We start from the raw sequence: 14,877 nt of genomic DNA, 5'->3' as shown, positions 1-14,877 counted from the left end.
CTGCAATGTACTCTACTTTTCTTTTTAATCCAAGATCTTGCCTTTAAAGAAAGTTAGAAATTTTTCTTAAAGTATACAAAATTTGCAGTCGGAATTTACATCTATAAGAAGATAATTTGCAAAGTGATGGAAAGTCAGTTTGGTAGGCAGCATTCATGAATATAATGAAAAAGGTAGCATGGTATGTGTTGATTGATTGTTTTGTTCTGGTGGCATTTTATTTTCCCCCCTTCTACTTTGTGTTAAGTTGTGTTTGCCTTAAGTTGTTTACAGTAAGTCCTTAATATCTGTCATCAGTTTTTAGTACCATCCCCAAAGATACCAAAATCTGTTGGTGATCAAGTCCGATGGTTTGGCAAAATAGTCTCCTTTATACAAAAATAGCAAAATCAAAATGTAGAATTTTTTTTCCAATCCATTAATAGTTGAATCCATGGATACAGAGACTGTGGATGCAGACTTTGCTTTGCAACAGTTGCTGAAATGCCAAATATAACTCCTAAAGAAATTAATGTAAATTGTTTTATTTCCTGAAAAGATTATGGAGACAGAATTGAAGGAGAAGAATGAAACTTTGAACGCGATTGCTTCAACTCTTCACAGGACAGAGCTGGAACTCCGGAACGAGGTGAAAATTTAAGAGAAGATTCCCTGTCGTCTTGAATGTTGCCTTGAAGGGATGGGATAGATGATTAAGATAATGTATTGTCGAAGGCTTTCATGGCTGGAATTACTGGGTTGTTGTAGGTTTTTCGGGCTATATGGTCTTGTTCTAGAAGCATTCTCTCCTGACGTTTTGCCTCTGAGGATGCTTGCCATAGATGTAGGCGAAACATCAGGAGAGAATGCTTCTAGATCAATGGTTCTCAACCTTCCTAATGCCATGACCCTTTAATACAGTTCCTTATGTTGTGGTGACCCCCAACCATAAAATTATTTTCATTGCTACTTCCTAACTGCTACTATTGTGAATCGTAACGTAAATATCTGATACGCAAGATGTATTCTCATTCACTGGATCAAATTTGACACAGATACCCGATACACCCCAATTTGAATACTGGTGAGCTTGATTTTTGTCATTTGATGAAATTGAACCAATCTTGGCGCACAGACTTCCCATGACTAACATAAAATACTAGAAGGGTTTGATGGGCATTGACCTTGAGTTCTGGAATTGTAGTTCACCTACATCCAAAGAACACTGTGGACTCAAACAATGATGGATCTGGACCAAACTTGGCACAAATACTCAATATACCCAAATATTAAAATTGGTGGAATTAGGAGAAAATAGACCTTGACATTTGGGAGTTGTAGTTGCTGGGATTTATAGTTCATCTACAATCAAAGGGCATTCTGAATCCCACAAATGATAGATTTGGGCCAAATTTCCCACACAGAACCCCCATGACCAACAGAAAATATTGTGTTTTCTGATGTTCTTTGGTGACCCCTCTGACACCCTCTTGTGACCCCCCCAGGGGTCCTAACCCCAAGGCTGAGAAACACTGTTCTAGATCATGGTCATATGGCCCAAAAAACCTACAACCCTGATTAAGATAATGCACATCCTATCTTTCAATCAAATGAGCCTCAATGGGTCGAAGGATCACCACTTCTACTGCACTCCACTCCCAAAAATGAGGCTGCCCTGTGAACATTTACACCACAGCCCCATCTTCAAAAGTTGTATATGTTTAGCCTGATGGGGAAAGCTGTTCAACACTGGAATATGTTGCTATGGAGAGACAGATGTCAATTTTCTAGAGATCAAGATATAGGTAGATGATGTTTCCATTCCTGTCATACCACTGAGCGAGGCTGCGGCTATCAGAAGCAGGATCCCAGTCATTTGATTGATGATAGAAAGGGGTGAGAATGTCATCTAGCTACACCACAAATGACAGCAAAATGGGCCTCCTTCTCTGAGTGTAGTCTGATAAAGTAAACTTGGGAGAGCAGTCACAATTGTGCCACAGGGATTGTGAATATGGATCATGTATGGATACCTTTAAAAAGAACCTTAAAACCTGGCTCTTCCGCTGTGCCTTCGGTGAGTAGGTATACAATCCCACACTATTGCTTAGCCTCAATGTCCTTTCATTGGAGTATACATGTGTGTGTCCCCCTCGTGGGAAAGCTTGATTCCACAACCCCCGCTATAATGAGCCCTCCTCCGCAAATAAACTGTCTCTCTTTTATCTCACCTGGGTTTTTAATTAGTTTTAATTAGTTTTTCTTTTAATCATTACATGTAGCCCGCCCATTGTCATTGTGATTGTGCTTATTGTAATTTTATATTGTTATGTATTCACATGTTTTATGTGATTATGATGTTGTTGTTCATTGTTGCGCTTTTGGTTTGCGTTTTCGGTTTTGCTCTATTGTAATTTGTTGTTTGGGCTTGGCCACATGTAAGCCGCTCCGAGTCCCCATTGGGGAGATGGTGGCGGGGTATAAATAAAGATTATTATTATTGTATTGTTGAAGGCTTTCACGGCCGAAATCACTGAGTTGTTGTAGGGTTTTTTGGGCTATATGGCCATGGTCTAGAGGTATTTTCTCCTGACGTTCAACTGTGAATGTTTCAACTGACCACCTTGATTAGCATACAATGGCCTGACTGTACCTGGGGCAAACTTTTGTTGAGAGGTAATTAGATGCCCCTGCCTGCTTCCTCTCTGTTGTTGTGCTGTTCTAATTTTAGAGTTTTTTTTAAATACTGGTAGACAGATTTTGTTCTACATGGTTTCCTCCCTTCTGTTGAAATTGTCCACATGCTTGTGTATTTCAATAGCTTCTCTGTGTAGTCAGATTACCTCTCAACAAAAGTTTGCCCCAGGCACAGTCAGGCCATTGTATGCTAATCAAGGTGGTCAGTTGAAACATTCACACCTAGCTCCAGCAGACAAGAGTCCTTTGTCTCACCCTGGTCATTCCAGAGATGTATAAACCCTTTTGCCTAGTTCCAACAGACCTCACTACCTCTGAGGATGCTTGCCATAGATGCAGGCGAAATGTCAGGAGAGAATGCCTCTAGACCATGGCCATATAGCCCAAAAAAACTTACAACAACCCAATTATTATTATTGTTATTATTGTCGAAGGCTTTCATGGCTGGAATGACTCAGTTCTTGTGGGTTTTTTCGGGCTATATGGCCATGTTCTAGAGGCATTTCTCCTGACATTTCGCCTGCATCTATGGCAAGCATCCTCAGAGGTGAGGTCTGCTGGAACATAGATGCAGGCAAAACGTCAGGAGAAATGCCTCTAGAACATGGCCATATAGCCTGAAAAAACCCACAAGAACTGAGAGGTTGTTATTATTGTTATTGTTATTGTAATTATTATTATTATTATTCGTCACTCTAGATTCTGCATCCATGCTTGTATAACTGAACACCATGCAGTGTCTTTTCAACAATCAGTTGTGGCATAGATCAGGTCAATCTGTTTTCAAAAACCCAAATGATTTCAAATTGTTAGAACCAAGTTTTCACACATCCCTATAAATGACTGTTCCTTTAAAAAGGGAAGACCATAATTCAGAGGCAGGGTAGTAAAAGGCTCCAGGTGTAACTGTCCTGATTTGCAGTTGAAAGGGTTTGCAGGCTTCAAAATGGGGTAAGAACAGACCATTCTCAGCTAGATTGACCTGTTGGAGACTCTCAAAAGTAGCCTCCACAGCCTGATAAATTGTCCTATTGCTTCTCCCACTCCACCCCCCCCCCCCCCAACCAATCTACAGAAAGCCAACTTGTCTGAGATGGAAAAAAACATTCAACAACGAATTGCAGCAGTTGAAGAGAAGCATCGAATTAACATGGCCAATTTGGTAGAAGAAAATGTAATATTAAGGTAGGAGAAAAAAACTCTTCTAAAGTCCAGATAAAAAAGGAACTATTACGTTATTCATAATGCAATCCTATACATATCTATTGAGTAATAAATCCCATTAAATGCAGTGGGGCTTACATCCAAATCAATGTGTATAGGAGTATATTATAGAATAATTTATGGTTTATTTTCAAAACAAAAAAATGGAAGAAAAAAAACGTGTGGTTAAAATTAATTGCATTTTTGCCATTGTTTGCTCTAAGAAAATCTGTCACCTCTTAATCCGGACTGTCTGGATTCTACATTTGATGTATCTGCATAATCATACTTTGTGACCAAATTACTCAGAATACCCATTGGATGACTAAGGTTCCTTCCACACAGCGGAATAAAATTCCACATTTTCTTCTTTGAACTGGAATATATGGCAGTGTGGACTCGGGTAACCCAGTTCAAAGCAGATATCATGGGATTTTCTGCCTTGATATTCTGGATTATATGGCTGTGTGGAAGAGCCCTCAGATATACAAATACAGTAGTTCCCATAATGGCCTGTCTTATTCTGCTCACATCGCTTTCAAAGCATATTAAATTAATTATTAAGTTGTAGCCAGATAATGGAAAGGAATGTTATGATGGACAAAAGAAACATAGGAGAAAGCTAGCCCCCTTCTACACTGCCATATAATCCAGATTATCAAAGCAGATAATCCACATTATCTGCTTTGTATTGAATTATTTGAGTCTACACTGCCATATAACCCAGTTCAAAGCAGATAATCTGGATTTTATATGGCAGTGTAAGGGGCCCTAGGGTGGAGATGAAAAAAAAACCTACTCCTCATTTCTAGTGCCTGAATAGGCTAAAGTTACTTAACGTAGCATTTGGTTGCTTGGTTATGAAGGCAAGTGAGTAATAATAATAGTGATAATAATAATAATAATTTTATTTTTGTACCCCGCTTCCATCTACCCGAAGGGACTTGGGGCGGCTTACATATGGCACAATGTGCCTAGAACAACATATAAAATAAGCACACAACACAATAAAAGATAAAACCACTAGCATATAAAACAATTATTTAAACTCAAAATAGTGCCCAATAACCTATGGTGAGAACTGTCGTAAAACATGGCCAACCGTAATGAGGAACAAGGGAATAGAATAGTGCAAGTTGTAGTTCATGAGTTATAACTTTAATCTAGAGTTGTATCTTGTGCCCACTAGGATTTGAGGACCTAGAGCAGTAGTGGGAATTGTGTGGTCCTCCAGATGCTGGTGGACTGCAGCACCCAACATTCATTCATTATGCTGTGATCTGCAACTTCTATGCTACACAATACAAATTGTGATTATCAATCTGCTCTTCAGATCCTCAACCTCAGTGGCACAAAAGTGCCAGCCCTCTGGAGCCTGCTAGACTGTATCTCCTGTCATCCCTTAGGATTGGCCATGTTGATTTTTCTAGAGAATAGGTTCCCCACTCATGCTTCATAGTCCAGATCTCTTGTAGTTTGTGAAGGAGGTAGCTCACATATTCTTGTTTCTACATTAGGATCACCACAAAACTATCTAAAACATCAAGGGTTCTTAACCAGGGGTTCGTGGAAAGATTTTAGGAGTCTGTGAGCTTGATGTACACAGCATAGTGTAGACTTAGTATGATTATTTTTTTGATGTAACGCGTTCTGTGTGCAGTGGATAACTCTTTTGGGAAAATGATGCCATAAACTTTTGGGAAACGGGAATCTCCATAACCTTTTGGAAAATGGCATTCTTTACTATTTAGGAAAACCAGGAATCTCCCTGAAAATAGTCAAAAATTTGCTTGAATCAACCTTCTCTTTAGTAGTAAATATCCACTAATATTCATGCAAGGCAATTAGGTTTCTCAGCTGTTAAGGGAAAAAGATATGCCAGTGCAGAGTTTCAGATGTGTTATTTTGGTTGCTCAGAACACCTACTCTCCCTTAAAACATCTTGGTTTAAATCATGCTCTCAAGAGGCAAAATAAGTAGACGTTTTTAAAAGTTGGTTTACTCATAAACTTCATGTATTTAGCATATAGTTTATTAGTCCAGTTATAGATAGTAAAGATAAAGGTTTTCCCCTGACATTAAGTCCAATCGTGTCCAACTCTGGGGTGTAGTGCTCATCTCCATTTCTAAGCCGAAGAGCTGGTGTTGTCTGTAGATACCTCCAAGGTCATGTGGCCAGCATGACTGAATGGAGCGCTGTTACCTTCCCACCGGAGTGGTACCTATTGATTTACTCACATTTGCATGTTTTCAAACTGCTAGCTCGGCAGAAGCTGGGGCTGACAGTGGAAACTCACGCCGCTCCCCGGATTTGAACCTGCGACCTTTCGGTCAACAAGCTCAGCAGCTCAGTGGTTTAACCCACTGCGCCACCGGGGGTTCCAGTTATAGATACGATTTGAAATAGTTTCTCTGTGCAGGTAACACAGGGTATATGTCTCACAATCAACAGTCCAAAGTCTAAAGCAGTGGTTCTCAACCTGGGGTCCCCAGATATTTTTGGCCTTCAATTCCCAGAAATCCTAACAGCTGGTAAACTGGCTGGGATTTCTGGGACTTGTAGGTCAAAAACATTTGGGGACTCCAGGTTGAGAACCACTGGTCTAAAGCATCTCTCTGCTCTGAGAGTCTAAGATCTCTGCTAGCCCAATGGAGTCAGTTCTCTAAAGCATTGTTTCGACAGTCTTCTAAAAGCATACTGTTTCTACTGACTTCTAAACTGTACTGTGTCTACTGAAGTCTACATTGAAAGTCTAATGGCTTCTGCCTTTCTAAAATGGAGTCTGAGTCCTGAATAGTCCCAGTTCTGATCATTTGGTCTGAGCTCCTCCCACAACAAAGAGTTATGAAAAATTGCAAACCAATACACATGCGTAATACAGTAAGCGATCTGAATTATATACATAAATAACTACTATAGGGGACTTGTAGACGGTTGCTATGTCCAACAAACTCTGCAAAAAGATTGGTAAGGATAGGGAAGATGCCTTTTTGGCACTGTGGGAAAACCCTAAATGTTTGCCTGTGTGACTGTGTGAACAGATGTTGCACTGTGTTAGGTTATCAATTGAAATTGTGGGGAAACTGTAAAACATAATGCTGAACAATCCTACATTTTAATTTTAAAACATGCCGACGGTGAGTGTTGTAAAACTATCTACATTTTGAGAAAAATAAGTGATACTTCTGCTCTTAATCTTCTCAGGCGCAAACTTATTGAGAAGAATGAGGAGCTATACAATGAAAGAAGTGGCCTGTTTGAGCCATTCATGTAAGACGACCAAAAGGGGAAAAAAAAACCCCAGCAATTTTTCAAGGACCTGTTTCTTCAGAGATTTCCAAATCTTCAATATGAGGTTCATCTGAGTATTTACAAATATTTCTCACTATCTTGTTTCTTTATTGACTACTAGTTATTCACATGTCATGTTGTTTAGGCCTTCATCCGGGAGCAAAATGGTGTTAATATATGTAATAAACACTTCCCTGGCAGAGCAGGTAGGCATGTATGGCATCCACTTGAAAATAAAATGAAAGGGCTCAGCCAGACCAAACGGAATATGTCTTGTTGATATACATTGGGAAGAACTTAGCACAAACCTAACTGTCTCATGGGTGATCAATGGGATATTCGAAATATTAATTTATGTTTAAGATGATGCCTAGACAGAAGCACAGAACAGTTAGGAAGGAGAGGATTCTGCAGAAGCAATTGAACTGTAGTTCTCACAATCCCTTAGCACTGGATATAGACTTGGGCCCCTTCCACATAGTCAAATGGGGTCTTTGTCTTTGAGGCTGAGAGATTGTGACTTGCCTAAATTCACCCAGGGGATTCAGAGCCACAGTCCAAGGTTAAAACCACTGGACTTCCCTTTTTTCTACTCCCTTTCTTGCTTTTCTTCCTTCTGTTTCCTAGCTACCTTTCTCTCTCCCTCCTTTTCCTACCTACCTTTCATTTTTGATCCATACCGGCCTCCTTTTCCTTCCTTTTGCTTCCCTCCCCCCCCCCCTTCTTTTTCCTTCCTTCCTCACCTTTTTTCCTTCTTTTCCCTCCCTCCTTTCCTTTCTTTTCCCTTCCCTTTTTCTCTCCTGCTCCCTTCCTTCCCTCCATTTTTCCTTTTCTACCTCCCTCCCTCCTTCCTCCCCAGATGCAAATGGCAGTGCAGTGTTCCCTCACTTATTGTGGGGGTTCCGTTCCAGGACCACCCGCAATAAGTGAAAATCGGCAAAGTAGGGACGCCATATTAATTTTTAATATTTATACATTTCCCATCATGGTCAACTGTGAATTGCACATATGGTATTTCCTGCGCCTGCACAGACAATTTGGAATCGTCTAGAAAACTTATTAGACACTTTTAGGCGGTAGCCAGAGTATATAGCCAGTGGAAGGGGCTACTGCCTCAGTTCCTTTCCGCCACCGCCATTGCAGCTAGGAATCTTTCTCTTCATCTTTGATTAGCGTTTCTGGACTGTGTGAATTTTTACTATTACCCGCAATAAGTGAAAATCCACAAAGTAGGGACGCCATATTAATTTTAATATTTATAATTTTTTTATATATTATTTTCTTACCTGCGCTTCCTTACCCGTCTCCCGGCTCATCCCAAGGACGCCTGCCTGCCTCCCTGACCTCTACAGACCCCTGCAGAGTCACGTGGGAAGCAGCAGGCCAGGGAGGCAGGCCTTCTCCATCGCAACTCAGGCCACCGCACTTCCGGAGTCTGTGGAGGCCAGGGAGGCAGGCCTTCCATGCCGTGCCACAGGCCGCCATGCTTCCAGGATCCCAGGCCTCCACTGGACATACACATTTTATGTTTTATATTAATATTTTCAAAAAACCCGCAAAACAGCGAGTCCGATAAAAGCAAACTGCGAAGTGGCGAGAGAACACTGCAGTGTGAACAGTGATGCCAGTGGGATGCAAACTGACGTTGAGAGAATTCCCATTTATATATTTTTCATTTGAATACTTTATTTCCTAGGGGAGATGCCATCCCTTTGGGCACCTCCCTTACCATCAAGGTGGTTGATAACGGTAACAAAATACAGGAGAGCCTCTACAGAAGCACGTTCCAACATAAGTACATTTTAACTTACAGATCCTCATTTGGCCTAGAGTGACGTTTTGATATAAGAACAGTCTTTTGACCTACAAACAATTAAGAAGGGCAAAGTTTTCTTTGAGAAGAGATAATTACAAATTTGGGAATAAAAGATATGCATGTTCAGTGTTAGTTTCCATGCTGGTGTTGGACATCTGGTTCAACCTTTATATTTCACCAGAGAATTTACCTCTCTGCTTTTATGATAGCAATAATAACTATTATTATTATTTAATGTCGAAGGCTTTCATGGGCAGGGTCACTAAGTTGCTGTCTTTTCCTGGCTGTATGGCCATGTTCCAGAAGCATTCTATCCTGATGTCTCACCCACATCTATCACAGGCATCCTCAGAGGTTGCGATAATAATTATCATTATGTCCATTTAAAAGTTTGAGCCAAGTCCACGCCAATCACACAATATTATTAATGTGTGATTTATACAAGGCCAGCTCTTATAAATGTTGGAATTTGCAGGAGGTTTTTGAAAGGTTCCCAGTCTTTCTTAAATATTGAAGGGTTGTTCGTCAGTAGATATCTTGTGAAAATATCCATTTCACATATTTCACCTACTTTTACAATCCGTTCTTCCATTTTTTGGTATTTCTTCTAGTTTCCATGTCTAGCTGCAGTTGTCATCAAAATTAAATGTCTATCATATGTTGTCAAAAGTGATCTATCTGTTATGCCTAGTAAGAATGCCTCTGGATTTAAGGGCATTTTTAATTTCAATACTTTTTCTATAGTTTTATAGATCTCAATCCAAACGTTTTTGCCTTCTTGCAGGACCACAACATGTGAAAAAATGATCCCATTGTTTACATTTCCAGCAGGTATTTTTCAATTGTGGCTGTATTTTTACATTGCTAAAATATTTTGTAAAAGTTTTTCAACACTAAATATTTTCTGGTTTGTTTGTTTTTTTCATTTTTAATGTGACTTTCATAGTTCATTGTAAGGAACCCTCCTGGGTTCAAGGAACTCCCCTTACTGCCAATCCAAGAATTCCACAGAATGATGCTATGGACACTAAACTGGAATCATAATGGTATAACTATGAAAAGCCCCCAGAAAGGACGGAACGTGCCAACCCCCAGTCTCTGATATGCCCAGTATTAATGTGAGCCGCCCAAAGGCTTCAAGGGCCATGAGGAGTACTACGCCGACTCTCTGGACTAAGGCATGTAAAGGTCTGGGGTTTAGTTATTAGATAAGAGGTAGAACTGTACCTGAGAGAAAGCAACAAATTGTAAAATAGTGTTTCCAATTGTAATTGTTTTCCAAAAATAAAACACACTTCTGTTACACCTTAGACATTCCTATTGCTTTTTTCCTTTGAAATAAAGTATTTATTGTGTCTTAAGGCAATCGTGACACCAGCTAACATCTGATGATATCTGTTACAGCACTGACAAATTCATATCCATTTTCAGGTCCTTCTAGAATCTCTCAGGCAAGATGTGAAAGCGAAGCTCTTCTGCTAAAAAGAGGATCAAAGGCCTAACCCAGGCATCCTCAAACTCCGATTCAGCTGTTTTGGGCTCCCAAAATCCCTTATCAATGAACTTGGCTAAGGCCTAAACAGCTGGAGGGCCAGAGTTTGAGGGTGCCTGCCCTAACCAGTATGAGAGAGGATGAGAAAAATTCAAGCAAAGAGAGGTACAACAAAAACAATTCATGGCAGCTGTAGTCGGTGACAACCAAGATTTCTTTAAAATGGCTAAAAGCTCAGAAGTTCCACTCTGAGTAGTGGTTTGTCTTCTTTTCTATTGAATAGCATTTTCCAAATGATCTGATAGGGTACTGGGTGAATGCATAAGGCAAATCTTTTCCCCCAACAAAAATCAAATATCATAATCTCTCGAATGCAGCGTTATTCCAAATGCTCCTTCTGTGACAGAAACGGTAGTATTTCTTTTTAAGGGATGGGGAATATCAGTTTTTTCCTGAGGGTGTAAGCTGGTTGCGGCATCTGTTTCTTTTGCCCTAGAGCGTCTGCACGTCTACTCACGTCAGCATTGACTTCTGTAAGGATGGACAATATGTCTTCGCCTCTGAAAGGAAACAACCAAAAGACAAACATGACTTCTAGCATAACGGCCATTCACTAACATTGGCATAATTTTGAGTTCACAGTAGCATTAAATGACAAATGAGAGAAATGTATTAAGAGATTTTGAGCTTTGGAATGGTCTTGGGAATTGTGTCCAGTACAGAATGAAAAACCTCACAACCTCTGAGGATGCCTGCCATAGATGTGGGTGAAACATCAGGAGAGAATACTTCTGGAACATGGCCACACAGCCTGGAAAAATCACAGCAACCCAGAATGGAAAGTGTTTGAAGAATGGATTTCCTGCCAAGCCTATGCAACATCTGTCCACCCAAAAAGTGAGCTTTAAGTTGAACTATGGACTTCAAACTTGCTTCCTCCATGGCATGGTCCTAACTGGATGGGGGCAAGTATACTTCAAACGGGGAGGAGCTTGTGAAGTCCTGGCAATGGAGGAACCGGGACTGATATGCACACATTCTTTCAAAGAGTGCCCTGTCCTCTCAAGAATCATCTAATTCTGTATTGCCTTCAAGAAGTCATTAGACACTTTTGGACAGCACACAAATGGTACGTGAAGGACAGGATCCATCCCATTTGCTGTTCATCATCAGTATACTTGCTGTGTGTGGGGCTGATCCATTCCACTGGCAGGACTAATAGGCAATCCCTTCGCCACCTATTTGTCCAATCATATTTTTAAAGCCCTATGTGTTAGTGATAACTACATATTTCCACTTCAGACAGGGAACAAAAGTGCTCAAGTAGCTATTGGATCCTCTTTTCCTCCTAACATTTCCCTTCTCCTGTTTTCCAGGAATTCTCAGAGATTATTTCCAATGGATCTGACATTACTTCTTCCTGATCATTTAATGCCCTTGGAAGTACTATATATATTTGATATTAGCCGAGTTTTTCAGCCCCTTTTCTAGGTTGAAAAAGCCCCCCTCAACTTGTATTTGAGTCAACGTTATTTATTATTTTACTCTGTTGTTATTATTACAGTTATTATTTTACTCTATTATTACATTTCTATTATTTTACTCTATTATTATATTTATTCTATTCTATTATGACTGTTATTACATTTCCATTATTTTACTCTACTATTATTATTATTAATTATTTTACTCTATTATTACATTTCTATTATTTTACTCTATTATTATATTTATTCTATTCTATTATGACTGTTATTACATTTATTATTTCACTCTATTATTGGAAGGATATGTAAGCACATTTACATAGAAGGAGGTTAGAATAATGGTTCAATCAGAGTTGGACAGTCTTATCTTAAATTACAGTTTTATGTCAATATTCAAAAACATTTAACCTATTGATGCCTCAATTAATGTAATTGTATTGGTATCCACTTTCATTTAGACATTTACCAGTAGCTGCTGCATTTCCCACCCTCGTCTTATACTCGAGTCAATACGTTTTTTTGTGGTAAAATTAGGTGCCTCGACTTATATTTCGGTCACCTTATGCTTGAGTATATAGAGTAATTCATCTGATCCTGGAGACTTGAATTCATTTTAGAGTAGCCAGATATTCTTGTACAGCTTCTTTACCTATTTGGTGCAGCATTTCCCCTACTGCATCCTCTGCTCCATTCTCCTGAAGTTGAGCACTGTTAACCATTTGGGAGAAGACTGGGGCAAATAAGGTCTTGAGCAGTTATGCCTTTTCTATTTTCATTTTGCTATTGCCTGTATGTAGTGACCTACCAGTTCCTTGTTCTTCCTTTTGCTACCAGCATAGCAACCCTTTTAATTGGGGTGTTGCATGGTTTCTAGTCTGTATGGGCAATTGCCCATGTTCAAGCAGCATTTTCTCCTGACATTTCACATGTTTTACTTTTAACTTATCTAGTAAACCTGAGCACATTCTGCACTTTGGCTTTTATAACTTTCTCCCTGTATATGCTGGCTACACATTTGAATTGATTGCATACTACCCTGAAATCCTGATGGGATGGACAAAGGGGACTAAATAAGAAAATATGTAAATCAAGCAATTAAAAACAGTAAGTGGAATCAAGAAGCACATTAGCAGAAATTTATTTTTGTGATAAGCTTTTGTTCTCTTCTTCTCCCACTATGCCTCCAAATCTGCTTTATAGTATTCTGTTGTGATGAGGTCCCTACCTGTTAGGCTAGGAAAAGCCTAGGAAAGTAGACCCAGGAAGTTCGGTAGCCATTTTGGAAAGGGTGCTGGGGGCATCCATTTTAAAATCTCATTTCCTGAAGGGGGTGAGCTTAGGTATTTGGAGGGAAATGAGAGGAGTTAGTGATTGGCTGGGAGAGAGAGGGTGGAGCTTAACTTAGAAAAGGACAAAAAATGACTTTAAGGGGACGTTTTAAAACCCTGACAGCTCAGATTGAATCTGGGTGTCAAAGGGAGAAGGTGTGAGGACTTTGGAGTGGTGAAGAGAGTAGTGAGAGAGGCCTAAAGTGATCAGTTAGCTAGCAGAGATAACTAGTGGGAAGATTACAGCTATTGGGGAAGATAGCTGGGGAGTAGAGAGACCGATCCCAAAAGAAAAGGACTGTCTGGAGTTTGGGGTTATATTCAGAGAAGAGATCCTGTCAGTAATCTCTGGAGGGAGAAAGGAGTGTAACTTGCAACTAAGTTTGAACTGCTTAAAGAAACCACATGCTTTGAAGTCAATCTTTCAAACCCACTAAGCTTAATGCCTATTTTGTTCAAGTTCTCTTAAATAAACACCATTGTTTTATTGTTCACAACATCTGCCTCACGTATGCCTCTGTGGGTGAAGATTTAAAGCAATTTCCTGGAGTAATCAAAGGTTTAATGGTGGCAGCGTATATTTTAAAGAAATCCTTTCAGTGTTACCTCAGTGCACAGACCTGAGTGCGAATCCAGCACATTCTAGCTAAAGATACCTGTTGTAAGCCAAGGGCTTAACATTGCATATGTTTTTTAAAAATAATTTTTATTGTTTTATCATTATTACTACATTTGTTATAAATTTGTTATTGCAGTTACATATTATTCAACACACTCTTTAACATATAATCTTATTATTCTGCTTAAGCATTTCCCCCCCCCCTTTTTTCCCACCACTGTGCTCCCCTCCCCCCATCTCAAGCCACAACTTTTACATGTCATCTGTCCAAAATCTCATTTCTTCTTGTGACGGTAACTTTCCTTCTTTATTTTTTAAACCAGTTACAACAAATTTTCCCCATATAGCATCAAAGTCGCTTTGTTTCCATATACCTTTTTTAACCTTTAATATACATGTCAGCTTGTCATTTATTGCTAATTTCCATGCTTCCTTGTACCACTCCTCAATTTGTATATTCATTTCTTTTTTCCAGTTCCTTGCTATGAGCAGTCTTGCTATTGTTAATAAATTTGTTATCGCTTCTTTATCCTCCTTTTTCAATTGCTTGTTATTATATAATGATAATAAGGCTATACTAGGACTTTTCTCAATTTTCAAATTCATTATATCTTCTATTTCTCTAAATACCTTCTCCCAAAAATTATTTACATATTTACACTGCCACCACATATGTATATATGTTCCTGGTTCTTGACACCCTCTCTAACAATTTTTTGAATTATTTTTATTCATATATGCTATTCTTACTGGTGTCAGATACCACTTCCATATTAGCTTGTAATAATTTTCTTTAACCCGTATTGATAAATTTTTTAAATGTCTTTGTCCCCATAATTGTTGCCACTCTGTTTCACTTATTTTTATCCCTAAATCTTCTTCCCAAACCTCTTTAAGGGTGTTATTTTTTATTTTTCCTTCCTTCATTTCAATTAATATCTTATAAATTTTACTAGTTATTCCT

At 39.2% G+C, this 14,877-nt stretch overlaps 2 protein-coding genes across 4 annotated transcripts in view; one reads left to right on the top strand and one right to left on the bottom strand.

Annotated features, from left to right (window-relative positions):
• Positions 1 to 7,611, top strand: part of FLACC1 (flagellum associated containing coiled-coil domains 1) — a 29,285-nt gene extending 21,674 nt beyond the window's left edge. The window contains exons 13-15 of the mRNA XM_060755002.2: positions 539 to 628; positions 3,752 to 3,861; positions 7,085 to 7,611. Coding sequence (XP_060610985.2) covers positions 539 to 628; positions 3,752 to 3,861; positions 7,085 to 7,154 — 270 coding nt within the window. The 3' untranslated portion in view covers positions 7,155 to 7,611. The remainder of the gene's footprint in view (positions 1 to 538; positions 629 to 3,751; positions 3,862 to 7,084) is intronic.
• A 2,683-nt stretch (positions 7,612 to 10,294) lies between these two features.
• LOC132779600 (caspase-10) overlaps positions 10,295 to 14,877 on the bottom strand; it is a 51,143-nt gene continuing 46,560 nt past the window's right edge. For all 3 annotated transcript variants that reach the window (XM_060783284.2, XM_060783291.2, XM_067470034.1), the window contains exon 11: positions 10,295 to 11,039. In XM_060783284.2, coding sequence (XP_060639267.2) covers positions 10,904 to 11,039 — 136 coding nt within the window. In that variant the 3' untranslated portion in view covers positions 10,295 to 10,903. The remainder of the gene's footprint in view (positions 11,040 to 14,877) is intronic.

Source organism: Anolis sagrei, chromosome 1 (assembly GCF_037176765.1).
Source record: "Anolis sagrei isolate rAnoSag1 chromosome 1, rAnoSag1.mat, whole genome shotgun sequence".
In the NCBI taxonomy this organism is placed as follows: domain Eukaryota; kingdom Metazoa; phylum Chordata; class Lepidosauria; order Squamata; family Dactyloidae; genus Anolis; species Anolis sagrei.
The sequence above is the reverse complement of the archived record's forward strand: the minus strand, read 5'-3'. Positions and strand labels throughout refer to the sequence as shown.